This window comes from Kryptolebias marmoratus, linkage group LG4 (genome assembly GCF_001649575.2).
Source record: "Kryptolebias marmoratus isolate JLee-2015 linkage group LG4, ASM164957v2, whole genome shotgun sequence".
Lineage (NCBI taxonomy): Eukaryota > Metazoa > Chordata > Actinopteri > Cyprinodontiformes > Rivulidae > Kryptolebias > Kryptolebias marmoratus.
This window is the reverse complement of record NC_051433.1, coordinates 13108401-13122072: the sequence shown is the minus strand read 5'-3', so window position 1 is coordinate 13122072 and position 13672 is coordinate 13108401. Positions and strand designations below refer to the sequence as shown.

Genomic DNA, 13672 nt, shown 5'->3' with positions numbered 1-13672 from the left:
TAGCTCCTCTTAGTGCAAACATTATGATTCCACATCCATAGGACAGTGTGTAAACTGAAAGAGAGCACCGTGTTTTGTTTTTCTTTTCTTTGAACACAGGAAACACAATTTTCTCAAGGTATTTTCATATCTTTCATGCAGCACTAACATGTGGTGTGGGTTTGTGGTACTCACCGTGATACGACCTAAGGTTCAAGATGGCAACAAAAATCGCAAAACCAAGTCCCCAGCATGCATCTGAAGAGAGGTGGGTAATGACAGAGCTTTCAGCCAGCCAGAAATATTAATATTACTTCCTTCAAGGCATAATTATTATAAAATATTAAGGGTTTTATTTAATGCAACATTGTTAATTTCAGAAATGATTTATGCCCCATTAAAAATTAGAAGTTATTTTAAATCAAATAAAGAATATAGTCCTTTAAGAAACTACACACAGAACTGAGGGTCTGTACCTCTTTTGTCATAGGGAGGGCCTTTACATCCTTTAGTGTGGGCTGGCAGCTCTGAAAAGAAACCAAAACTATCAGTCTCAAAACTCTAAAGGTAACTGTACCAACTAACATGTACCATTAGATTAAAGGGAAAAAATAGGACAGAAGTATTGAAAGTAAAAACAACCAAAAATCCTTTTACCTAAAGTTACACCCCAAACTTCAAATGCTACAGTAAAAAACACACCAAGAACTGAAGGAACTGTGAGTGCTGTAAAGAAAACACAAAGAGACTATTAAGGACTCTATTCTACAATTAAACATTTCATTTTAACAAAACAGACAAATAGGATTAGTTGAAATGAAAGTTGTTGAATAATAATAATTATTTTTTTACCAAACTGTGTGCAGAATATACTTACAGTAAAAGGGCCTATAGAGTGCCATGCCACATCCCAGACCAAAACAGACTGAATAAAAATGGTAATATTTGTCTAAAAATGTCCAGAAAAATCAGTTAAAAACGAGTAACATCTTAAAACTTAAAAATAAATTTAACTGAGGAACTTTGTGCCACCACCAGACAATTAAAAAAAAGGAACTATGTCATAAGTTACATACAGTGCTGGTAGAAGTCATATACATGATTTCCTTTATTTCCCTGAAAGAGAAGTAAGACACAAAGTTTTACAGATAAACAAAAAGCAGAGAGAAAGAGAGAGGGACAGAACCACAGAGGGCACCAAGAATGAAGTAATATTATAATATAACATGACATCAGTAGGGTTAGAGTGAATTAACATTACCACAAATCAAATGAAGCCTTGAAAACCAGGTGTACATACCATCTGAGTTTAACTCCAGCCGAGCTGATTCTCCAGACAGGTTCAGCGGCAACAAAGCAATCAACATCTATAGCTGACAACTTCCTCTAAGCTGGTCGAACTACTCTGCCAAGTGCTGTAGCAAAAAGGAAAGTCCCTGATAAGCTTGTTTTGCTTTCATATTTACGTCAGTGTTTGATTGACTTATAATTGTATTGTTTTAAAGCTTAAAAACGATGAAGAAAAGTTTTATAATCTGACAGATTAAATAGTCTGCCTTTAAGGGTCAAACTCAGTCAGAGCTCTTCAGTCACTTCAGCTAAAAATTTGTGAACATATTCCCCTGCTTGCCTCTTTTTACTGACTTCAGGTCTGATTTATTCACAAATAATTTGTTGCACACTTTGAAAGCCTTAAATCGTCTCTTCCCTAAATACGTTGACTCTTTGACCTGGTAATTAACCTCCTGGACACTGAGATCTGAAGAAGGTGCTCCTCAAAGGCAGCGTAGGTCTTTTTCTTTAACGGCTCAATGTCATTTTTAATTCATATTAACAATTACCCATTAAAAGAACTTTATAAGTCCTGACCAAAGTGAGAGCAGACATGAACTATTTCTCACTAGTGACACAACAAGAGTTAAATTAAAAACAATATTTGTGGATTTTCTTCCTCTAAAGTAATTAATAACCCTATTAATACAGACAATACGCCACACTATGGAAGCCCATTTCTGCCACTCTGAAGGAAAAAAAACAAGATCCTCTATACTATAATTACAAGATATTATAATTGCATTTGTTTTAAAACAATCTCTAAGTCCTAAATATGAAATATTATTGCAAAATATGACTTATCATAGTTATGAAGTACTTACTCATAATTATGACATACCATTGTAGAATTAAGAGATACTGACACAAAATTATGTTACATCTAAAGAAAAAAATAAGTATCTCATCATTATAAAATACAATCGCATCACTATGATTTAGCATCTCATTACTATGACATATACTATCTTGAAATTATGATTTAGCATCTCTTAATTATTATCTATCACATATTTGTGCAATACTATCACAAAACTTCTACTTTAATAATCATAATTTTTAGATAGCATTTAATAATTATGACTTGGAGATTTTTTTATATTAAGGTGGCGGAAAGGGACTTCTATACAATCATATTCCTTGAGAACTGCATACATAAATACAGTGATAACTAGAGAGAATAGTTATGTATTTATGTATGTATTAATTTTTATTTAACTGTTATCCTAGTTGGCGCAACCTGGCCGAATTTTTAATATCTTTAAAAAAGTCAATTTGTGAGAGTAAAAAAAAAAACAAAAAACCTTTATCGTCGACATGTTGTAATTCTGTTTTCCAACCACTAGATGGCAGCGTTGCAGCGGCTTCTTCCGGCCGTTCTCAGCATCTTCTCAAAGTCACGCTAAGCATTCTGGTACTTGAAGTCAATTTAGAAGCTGCACTCGTTAGTCTTTGCGGCAATAGCGTCTCACATAAAACTACAATTCCCTTCGCTGTCGCAAAGATTTGAATACCATAAGGAGAGAGCTTTTTCCAAGCGATGATCTCAACTGAAGTTTCCTCTGCCAGCCTCATGAAGAGACACAGGAAAGTAGTCGAGAATGATAAAAGTATCCCTAGTTTGAACGTTTCGTCGATGTCCGTGGCGGGGAAAAGGCACGAGGAGCTGGACGCCATTCAGACAGTGATAATGCGCTTCAAACAAAGACAGCACTGATTTGTGGTCTTGCTTTTCTTTTTTTCTGCACTCCTCCTCCTGTGCTAGTATTAGCCAGACGGACCCGTCGGGGCTGGGTCCCGTTACCGTTGGGCTCGCCAAGGTTTCCCCATGGAGGAGCAGGACTATCCCGAGGGGGTGCTGGTGACAGAAGCTGGGCCGCAGTGGCTCCGAGCCGAAGTGGAGCGTCTGGCCCGGGAGCTCCGAGAGACGACACACGAGAAGATCCAGGCGGCAGAATATGGGCTGGCGGTGCTGGAGGAGAAACAGCAGCTCAAGCAGCGATTTGATGAGCTGGAGACGGAGTACGAGGCGGTTCGACAGGAGCTGGACCAGCTGAAGGAGGTAACCCGAGGTCAAAGCCACGCAGACAGATATTTCAAGTGTTGGCTGACAGTCATCTGTAACCTTATGTGTGAATATCAGGCTCTGTAAATGAGCTCAACTGTTAGTGCCAACACATGTAAAACAAGGTGAAACTCTCATGCCTAAATGCATATTATTCACACAATCCTAATCTGATGTATTCCTGCAACAGTGTTTTTTTTTGCCTTCAGGGATTACAAAAAAAGTGCACAGTCTTTGATCACTTGCCCATACTTGCTCTTGGAATGTGAGGACTGAAGCCATCTAATCATATTAGACCCCAGCATGTTTTATTAAACCTTTATACTTATATAGTTGGTTTGTCTTTAGGGCCTAAAAATAAACAGCTGTAATTTACAAATGTTGCAAATATTTCAAGTTTTAAGCGAGATAATATCTCTTAATCATGTTTATTCCCCTAACTTCCATTTTTTTTACATTTCCTGATTGTTTGCTTGGGAAAACATTTGCAACTCATAACCACAACTAACCTCTAGGCTCCTTGAATTTTCTTTAATTATATCACTCCTCTGTAGCTCTCATTTAGACCTGAATATCTTTCCATTCAGCTCAGGCGGTTTAGTCCTTGTCGTTTAATTTCTGTTGAACATAATCAACGGAAAGTGTGTAAGACACACAATAAATTGCGTAAATTGTACAAAAATGCCAGCGAGTTTCAATCATGGCTTTTACTGCGTCTTTTTTCCTCCACTTTTCAGTTACTAATATTGTGCTTTTAACATCAGTGGTATGAAACAAACACAATCACGTCAATCAGCTGACGGTGGCTTTATGGTCTGCATGAAGACACATTTATTGTGTCATGTGTTTGAAGTTCCTAAATCACGGTTGCACCAAATTATTTGTGCTAGAGGTTAGCACAGCTTCCTCCATCCGTTTGTGTTAAAGACTTTCTGACTGAAATGTAAAAACCAGCGCATCCACCTCCATTTCACTGCTCTCACTCTATACTCATGACTGCTCCCCAACACATCTATCCAGGACCATTTTTAGGTTCGCTGGTGATGCAACCAGTGGAGGATGAATCTGAGCACAGGGAAGAAATGGAGAGACTGGCAGCATGGTGCTCGGAAAACAACAAAAAACAAAGGAAACGGTAACTGATTTCAGGAGAAAAAGAAATTCTGACACTCCCCCTCTTCACAAATGAAGCCAGAGTAGAGAGAGAGTGCGGACGTTTTAATTACTAGGGCTGTACATATTCAAGGATCATTCCTGCTCAGCCGCTGTCAAAGGAGCACATCAACGTCAGAGTTCCCAGCAGTAGAGATGTAGAGATGATACTGCAGGAGGTTTTCTACAGGACAACTACAGAGAGCATCCCCACCTACTGCATGTCCATGTGGTACATGGACTGCCCAGCTGTAGACAAAGAGGCTCCGCAACACAAAATCCAAATCACTGTCTGTCCTCTGCTGTCTCTGAAAGCTCAGGCCACCTCAGTTCAGTTGCAGAGATGGAAACATCATTAAAGACCCTTCCCACCCTGGCTACCATCTCCTTCAACTTTTACTATCTGGTAGCTGCTACAGGTCTGCTAATGAGACACACCATCAGTTTTGTTCTCACCGCCCCCAGAACAATAAATAATCACAGAACCAAGAGGGTTTAATGGTGCGATCCTGGTTTAACGCTGCTATTCTGACACTCGCTACTTCCACTTCAACATGTAAATCTTTTTATCTTTTTTGTGCCTCTCTTTCTCTTCTCACATGGTCTATACACAGTCAGTGTGTCTTATGTTGTTTTCTTCCCCTTATTTCATCACTATAGTGCATTTTCTAAAATTTCTGTTTGAACCTGTCAGTTGCAAAACAGCCAGTTTTACTTGGCCATGCAGGCTGAAAAAGATAATCCCAGACTGATACAAATTGAAATAATTTTGTAAGTAGGCAATGACTGTTTAGGTTCCCTTCAATAATGAAAGAAGAAATAACTTTAGCCTCTAAAATCTTAACTTGTGGGAAAATAAGGTCACATTTCAAGACAGAAGTTTGGATTTTCCCCTCTGTTCAGTGCAGTCTGAGTTTCTTGCAACCAGTTCGTCACTAGAGGAACCGCTCCCTGAAGGACTTCCATATAGGCTTTTTTTAGCTGTTGTACTCAGTCGTGTCTATCCAATGAAAGCACTTCCATTTCTCACTTAAATAATTCAGTGTAGTGGGTTTGTTTTTACTGTTAACTCACTGCTCACATCATGGCTTTTCTCTTGTAGCTGCAAACTCAGTAAATGAAAAACGTTTTTAAACCGTTAACAAATGTGCTTAAATGGTTTTGAAGTTATTTACACATGACTATAAAACTACATATTACTTATCAAGTATATTAATGTTACAAGTGAAGTCAATACAAGCAACTCAATTTCTTTCCACTAAATAAAGCTCTGGAGTTGTATAGACACAAGTTGTGTCTGCATTACATTATTCATATTGTTAAAACAGCCACTAGGGAGCACAAGCTAGTGTATCTCTCATGCCGGTCCCAAGCCCAGGTAAAGAAGGGCATCTGATGTAAAACAAACATACGAGCTCTTCCAAGTGATACCATACCTGATCGGTTGAGGCCCGGGTTAAGAACGACCGCCACCGGTGCTGTTGACAAACAGGGTGCCGTCGGACATTGTGCTGCTGTTAGTCGAAGACCACAAGGAGGGAAACGTGCCAGGAGACAGAGGGAGAAGAGGAAAGACAAGAGTGTAGGACTGAGGGTAGCAACTCTAAACGTAGGGACAATGACAGGCAAAGCCAGAGAGCTGGCTGACATGATGCAGAGCAGGAAGGTAGATGTATTATGTGTACAGGAGACTAAGTGGAAGGGCAGCAAGGCTCACAGCATTGGGCCAGGGTTTAAAATGTTCTACCATGGTGTGGATAGGAAGAGAAATGGAGTAGGGGTGGTCCTGAAGGAGGAGTTAGAAAGGAATGTAGTCGAGGTGAAAATAGTGTCAGACAGGGTGATGTGTCTGAAGGTAGAAGTAGGTCTGATGCTGAATGTTGTCAGTGGTTTTGATCCACAAGTTGGATGGGATGCAGAAGAGAAAGAGACATTCTACAAAGATCTCGATGAAGTGATAGAGAGTATTCCCAAGGAGGAGAGAGTGATGATCGGAGCAGATCTGAATGGACATGTTGGTGAAGGAAACGGAGGAAATGAGGAAGTGATGGGCAGGTTTGGTGTCAAAGAAATAAACCAGGAAGGACAGATGGTGGCAGATTTTGCCCAGAGGATGGAAATGGCTGTAGTCAACACCTAGTTCCAAAAGATGGAGGAACACAGGGTGACCTGTAAGAGTGGAGGCAGGAGTACACAGATGGACTACATCCTGTGTAGAAGAGGTAACCTGAGGGAGATGGTGGACTGTAAGGTTGTAGCAGGGGAGAGTGTGGCCAGACAGCATCAGATGGTGGTGTGTAGGATGACTGTTGTATGAAGAGGAGGAAAAGAGTAAAGGCAGAGAAGAGGAGCAAATGGTGGACACTGAGGAATGAAGAATGTTGTGAGGAGTTCAGAAAGGAGCTGGTAAGAAAGAATTTCCAGATGACTGAGCTACTACAGGCACAGTGATTAGAGAAACAGGAAGGTACTTGGTGTGTCATCTGTGATTGACACACAGATGACACACCATCTGTGTGTCATCTTTTAAAGTTGTAGGTCGTTTTTAATTGAAAAAAAATGAGAAATGAACAAAAGTAACTCAAAATTTTAGTTGAACTTTTAGGTAAACTTTGATAATTACATGCTGTAAATGTAAACAGAAAAGAACAAACTACAAAAAAAATATATTTATGGTTCTGCGTATGCACTTAAAAACAGGTTTGTTTTTCCACATTACAGTGAGTTTGTCCGTCTGTCTTTCTGTCTTCAGGCCTTTGGACACGCTTACTCTACCCACAGGAAGGTGGCAGCAGATGGTGAAAGCAGGGAGGAGTCGTTGATCCTGGAGTCTGCCAGCAAAGAGGCTCTCTACCAGCAGAAGGTCCTGGATTTGCAGAATGAGCTCCGACAGGCCAAAGCGTCCCTGTCCAGTGCGCAAGCAGAAAACGATCGTCTATCAGCTATTGCCCTTGAGACTAGAGAGGTAATTTATTCTTCTGTCCTGGTATTTAGAATTTAATTTAAATAAACCTGATTTAACTCAGTGATTTTTCTGAGCAAGATCAGCTGAAAGCATGACTGATCAGAGCGGCTACATGATGAAGTGAACCAAGGAAGTGTTAATGTGGTGAAACAATTAAAGAATATACTAGGGGTTAAAGTTGTCAGTATGGGTGCTTGTAACAAAGAAAGAACAAAGAAAGGGTCTGTCTTAAGCTTAAAAGCCCTCAACAAGTGACACAAAGGATGTCCTCTACTGAGTCTTTTTGTCTGAATTGCTTCCTGCCAAGGTCCTGCTCCAGCGGTATGTGAAACATGCTGTAAGGATGATCCTAATTTCAGCCACACTGTGGAAAGCACTGCAATTATGTAGTCTGCACTGTTGACACTAAAATACATCCAGTGACAGTGACTATAGATTTTAATGAGCTTTTGTTTATACCATTTGCAATAACGGTCTGTTGTCCTTTTGTTGTCCTCCTCTGTCTTGTGTGCAGAACTCAGAGCTGGCAGAAATGCAGCGCTGTCAGCTGCGAGATGACATTAGGGAGTATAAAGTTCGGGAGGCTCGGCTGCTGCAGGACTACACTGATTTGGAGGAGGATAATATTTCTCTTCAGAAACAAGTGTCTGTGCTGCGACAAAACCAGGTGAGACAAACGGGGTAAAAAAATAAGCCTGTGCTGAATCTCATCTAAGCTGTAGAAATTTTTTTATTTTTAAATGGTACTCTGTCTAGTTTATGATTAAAATCAAAAAGAGATCATTTCAAATTGGACATTGTTACTTGTTTGTTCTTTAGATTATATTTTTAAACATTTGCAAACACTATACCTCTCAAACTTATGAATAAAAACCACCTTTTCACAATTTTTTAACCGTTTTGTTTTGAAAACCTGTGATTTTTTTTTTTTTTCCATTTGCAAAAAAAACAATGGACACTATTATTTTCAATAAAATAATTTCCTGATTTATTAAACTTTTTGACCATGTGCATAGGTGGAGTTTGAAGGTCTAAAGCATGAGATCCGTCGTCTGGAGGAGGATGCCCAGTGCCTGCAGAGCCAGCTGGACGAAGCCATGCGTCTGAGAGAAATCGCTGAGCGGCAGCTGACAGAGGCTTTAGAGACCATCAAGACGGAGCGCGAGCAAAAGGCCGCCCTGCGAAAGGAGCTCTCCCATTGCATGACCATCGGCGGCTCTGTGTACAGCAGCTCTTTTAACGTTTTCACCGATAACCCCAAACTCCACGAGGATCCCTCCTCCATCCTTGAACCGGACAACGATGATCTGATCAGAGGCTTCGAGAACGGCTTGATCAAGTCGAGTGACAGCGATGAAGACAACAGAACGTTAATGAACAAGAGAGGAGGGGCCTTCAAACCCGCTCCGAGCTTGGTGGACGACCTGCTGAGTGAGCTCAACATCTCAGAGATACAGAAACTGAAACAACAGCTTGCACAGGTACAAGATACAGAAGACGGTTTACTTTCTGAATACAATGCATTGCCTGAAACCATGTTTTTCAATTTCTTTAGTCAAAAGCCAGTTTACCTGTCAGCTCTGATTAGAAACCATGATGTTAGGCAAATACTGAATTCTGTAATTGCATTGCTTCATGATAATAGGCAAGATCTTCCAGTTAGACTTTCAGTTCTAAACTAATTTTTAGGCCTAGCATGTTTCTAAAGTGAGTAATCAAAGCAAGGGGAATGCATTCAGATCCTGAGTTTACAACTGATTACACACCTTTCTTTATTAATTAAGTACACATAAAGAAAAATTTGACCAAGTTTATTATCGGACACATCTTTATTATTTGTCGGGCTCTTCTTCTCTCCCTTAGGTTGAACGTGAAAAAGTGGCCCTGATCAACTCACTGCAGGAGAGCCAAAAGCAGCTGGAGCAGGCCTATGGCACCGTGTCTGAGCAAAAAGAAACTGTCAACAGACTGACTGAAAATCTAAGTGCAATAAGGAAACTTCAGGCTAGCAAGGAGCGCCAGTCTGCCCTCGACAGCGAGAAAGACAGGGACAGCCACGATGACGGCGACTACTACGAGCTGGACATCAACGGCCCGGAGATCCTGCAGTGTAAGTACACCGTGGCTGTTTCTGAAGCTGGGGAGCTGAGGCAAGAGCTGAAAACGCTGAGGGCACAGTACGAGGAGTGTCGAACGCAATATGAGGAGGAGCGAGCACGGCTGGAGAGTGAGGTCCAAGACTTGAGCTCAAAGCTGTTCTCGCTGGAGAAGATGAGCCAAGCGGATAAAGCGGAGGTGTGTCGTCTGGAGAAGGAGCTCCGTCTGGTTAGCGAGGCTGCGGGAGAATCACTTGGAAGTCTTAACGTTGCCCAGGATGAACTCATAGCTTTCAGTGAAGAGCTGGCCAATCTGTACAACCACGTGTGCATGTGCAACAACGAGACCCCGAACCGAGTCATGCTTGACTACTACAAGGAAGGCAAGGCCATGGTGAGAAGGGGGCAAGAAGGGAAGGAGAACCAGACTGTACTCCTCACCAGTGGGCTGATCAGTGAGAACGGAAGTGGAAGCTCAGATTCCAGCAGCGCCACTGTTACAGCATCTCCAGCCCCAGAGCCCCGCCCAGAACCCATGAACATCTATAACCTCGTAGATATCATCAGGGACCAGATCCGCCACCTGCAGCAGGCAGTGGACCGGACGACAGAGCTGTCCCGTCAGAGACTCGCTAGTCTGGAGCTGAGCACCGTGGCAGACAAAGACAAAGAAGCTTGCATGGAAGAGATCCTCAAACTCAAGTCCCTGCTTAGCACCAAAAGGGAACAAATTGCTACTCTCCGAGCTGTGCTCAAGGCCACCAAACAGGTCAGAGGAGAGCTCTATGAATTGCAAATATGTGTGTTCATGTGTATGCATGTGTGCCGTGTGAGAGGATGGAAATTATTTAGTTCAATAATTGATTTTTTTTTTCTACATTTAGACAGCAGAGGTTGCTCTGGCCAACCTGAAGAGTAAGTATGAAAGTGAGAAGGCCATGGTGACTGAGACGATAAGGAAGCTCCGTAACGAACTCAAGGCTCTGAAAGAGGATGCAGCTACATTCTCATCCCTTCGAGCCATGTTTGCTACAAGGTAAGGTGTGATCTCTGTAAACATAATGACCGACATCCCTTTTATTCTGACCAGCATGAAAGTGTTCATACTTACATCAGTAAATAAAATGTCTGTTGTGTTCATTAAACACAGATGTATGAAAAGTGACTAAAAATAACCTGTTTAGTCAAATAAAACAAAATATCACTCTTAGTCAGATAGTATGATAAAATGTCTGGATTTTGTTTTTTTCCCCCAGCATTTCGAAACATTTAACCCCCTTTGCTGATTCTCCTTATCATTTTGTTTGTATGTGTATATAATGAAGACACAAAGCATTGTGGGAAAAGTTTGATGTAATACTCAGGCAGACAGCAGGGAACTTATCCTGCCATCTGGAAAATATTGGAAAAATAGAGAAAACATGACCAACTCAAGACCAACTCAACTACTCCCTCTACTGGCAGTAATGTTTATCTCTGCTGTCCTCTCCTACTTCCTCTCTTCCTCTCAGATGCGACGAGTATGTGATCCAGCTAGACGACATGCAGAGGCAGCTGGCTGCTGCCGAGGACGAGAAGAAGACGCTGAATTCACTGCTGCGCATGGCAATTCAGCAGAAGCTGGCTTTGACTCAACGCCTCGAGGATCTGGAGTTCGACCACGAGCAAGCGCGACGCAACAGCGCCACAGCAGTGGGAGGCAAGGGCAAAACAAAGGGCAAGGGAGCTTCTTCCAACCACCATGTGAGTCAGATGATCCACTGCATAAATCACTCCTGAGACACGAAACAAGATTTGCATTTGTTCAGTTCAGGGTTTGCATACATTTAGGTTTTCTTTTGTATTATTACAGAATGTAGTCACAATAATTGCTTGGTCAAGCTGAATGTTTTTCTTTCTTTTATGGGTTGTCAGTCATTATTATTATTATTATTATTAAGGAGCATTCCTTCTGTGTCTAGTTGTTTGTTTTAATATGAAAACAAAGCATCAAGTAGCCTAAGAAGAAACAAATATCTGAAACATAATAAATAATTGTTTATTCGTATTTCTATGACTTACTTATACAATTTATGTCTTAAACCGCATAAAATGCACATTACTCAACTGTTTACTTCTGAATCCATGTCTGATCTTTTAAGTAAAATCAGCTATAAATTCCCCAAATTAGGTAATAAATAAGTTCATAGTTAATAACTGGTTTAAGAAAATTTATCCTAAAAACTTAAAATGTTTGGCTTTGAATTCTAATCGGAGTGAGACATCCGATCTTTGTTATATTGTACGTTCAGAATACGTGACGTAGTGAGTGCTCGCACCATAAAACGAGCTTTGACGTATTTTCTCGGGTAAAGTTTTGAAAAATAAGGGAGAGAACAGGTCTTATAAACACTAAATTTGCCCTACAGGCTTGTGCCTTGGAGGACCTCTGTCTTTGTAAGGATTGGTGTGTTCAGGAAGCACTTGTGCATTTATATGTACATTATAATGTTGCTTCTGTTGTTTTGATTCCTGTAAACACACTGGTGTGATACCTCAGTATATGTTTTGGTATATGTCTATTTTGGAGTTATAGCCCCTCCCGGAGAAAACTCCACCAGTCGCCACTGACTAGGAGTGAAAAACTCACACTTAAAAGAGAAACACACTATATAAACCATACAATAATTGGATTTCAGTGATAATCTTATAATCTGAATACAGCTATATAAATCTTCTGTACTTTGTGTTTCATTACTGAATTCTCCATTCAGATCATTTTTTTTTACTTAAAACTCTCTGTGTTTGCTTTAGACGTTTTCAGTGCTTGTTTATAGTCAATGAACTTCATCTCATTAATGCAGTGGAACTTTTAAATTGGGATTTTGTTTTGTCTTTGCTCTTCATTTGCAGTAAACCCCTCAAGCCAAGTGTCCTTAAGGAAGCCTGTCAGAGTGTGACAGTTACCCTGTGTTCCTGGTTCCTTTACTCGGAGAAATCACGTCATCACAAACACAACAAATTCAGCAGTATTCATTAAGAAACTGGTTTAAGAGTGCCAAAACAAGTAAATAAAATTCCTTCAACAGCGAGACTGTGGAGAATGACTCAGTACCGGCTCATCAGTCTTCCAGGAATATGCAGATTGACGACAGCCGAAGCAGAGGAAGGATGACGATAGATGTGTTAATGACGCCTGTTACCATGACTGAGCACTTTTTGTTATTACATATCTACTCATAGATTATTCATATCTTTCCCTAAAATTAAGCTCGTTTTATTTTTTCCAGTGTTGGTAACTCTTACCTGTCAGATTCTCTGTTACAGTTTCAAGTGTTTCAGTATTTCCTAACCTAATTTATTTTATAGCAGCAAAGTCAGGAATTATGTTAGCCTTAAAAACCAGAAGAGTTCAAACAATGAATATGAAAATATATGGTTAGTTTGTAAACTAGTGTTGTACTCAACTTGGCAGTCTTGTTTCAAAATTACAGCTCTGCTTAGTTTCTTCCAGTTTGTCAAGACAGGAACTTTTTTTTAAATGATAAACTTATTTAAAGATTTATAAGTTAACAAATGTTATTAGTATTCATAAAGTTTATTCATAAAGGAGTTTTTAAGTCATTTTTAATACAGCTTTTATATTCTTTTAAAGTGTAAAAGTAATATGTCTGCAGTGCCATCGTGTTTTGTGTCTAAGTGCAATTTGTAAACCAGGTTTTTTTTTTGTTTGTTTTAAATGAACAAAAAAGTAAATGTTTGTTCTTTGTGATAGTATTGATTTTCCATGTCGTCTTACTACAACTGAAATTGTATTTATTTGTCTCTGCTCAGACTACAGGATTCATTATCCTTTTTGTTGAATGAGGGAGTTTGAATTTAGATGTCCGGTTACAGTTTAATGATGAACTGTGGTTAAACAATAGCACAGTATATGATGGCTCCTGTTACTACCTCCAGTTAAGGCTGGTGATGAAATAAATCTAACTTTCACACTTAAGAGATGTTTGGTGTTTTTTATTTAATTTTATTTATGTATTTTCCAAAAAAAAAAAATCCTCACTATTTTGAGGCATTACTTCTTCCATTCAGATAAAAAATGGT

General features: G+C 40.0%; 1 protein-coding gene across 1 annotated transcript; it reads left to right on the top strand.

The window, feature by feature from the left end:
• The first annotated feature begins 2873 nt into the window (after window positions 1-2873).
• LOC108247398 (protein bicaudal D homolog 2) lies at window positions 2874-13568 on the top strand. The gene is made up of 8 exons (XM_017435493.3): window positions 2874-3373; window positions 7281-7493; window positions 8008-8160; window positions 8510-8974; window positions 9357-10358; window positions 10474-10625; window positions 11101-11332; window positions 12482-13568. The coding sequence occupies exons 1-8, from the start codon at window positions 3140-3142 to the stop codon at window positions 12482-12484; spliced, it is 2454 nt and encodes an 817-aa protein (XP_017290982.1). The 5' UTR covers window positions 2874-3139; the 3' UTR covers window positions 12485-13568.
• Window positions 13569-13672: the final 104 nt, after the last annotated feature.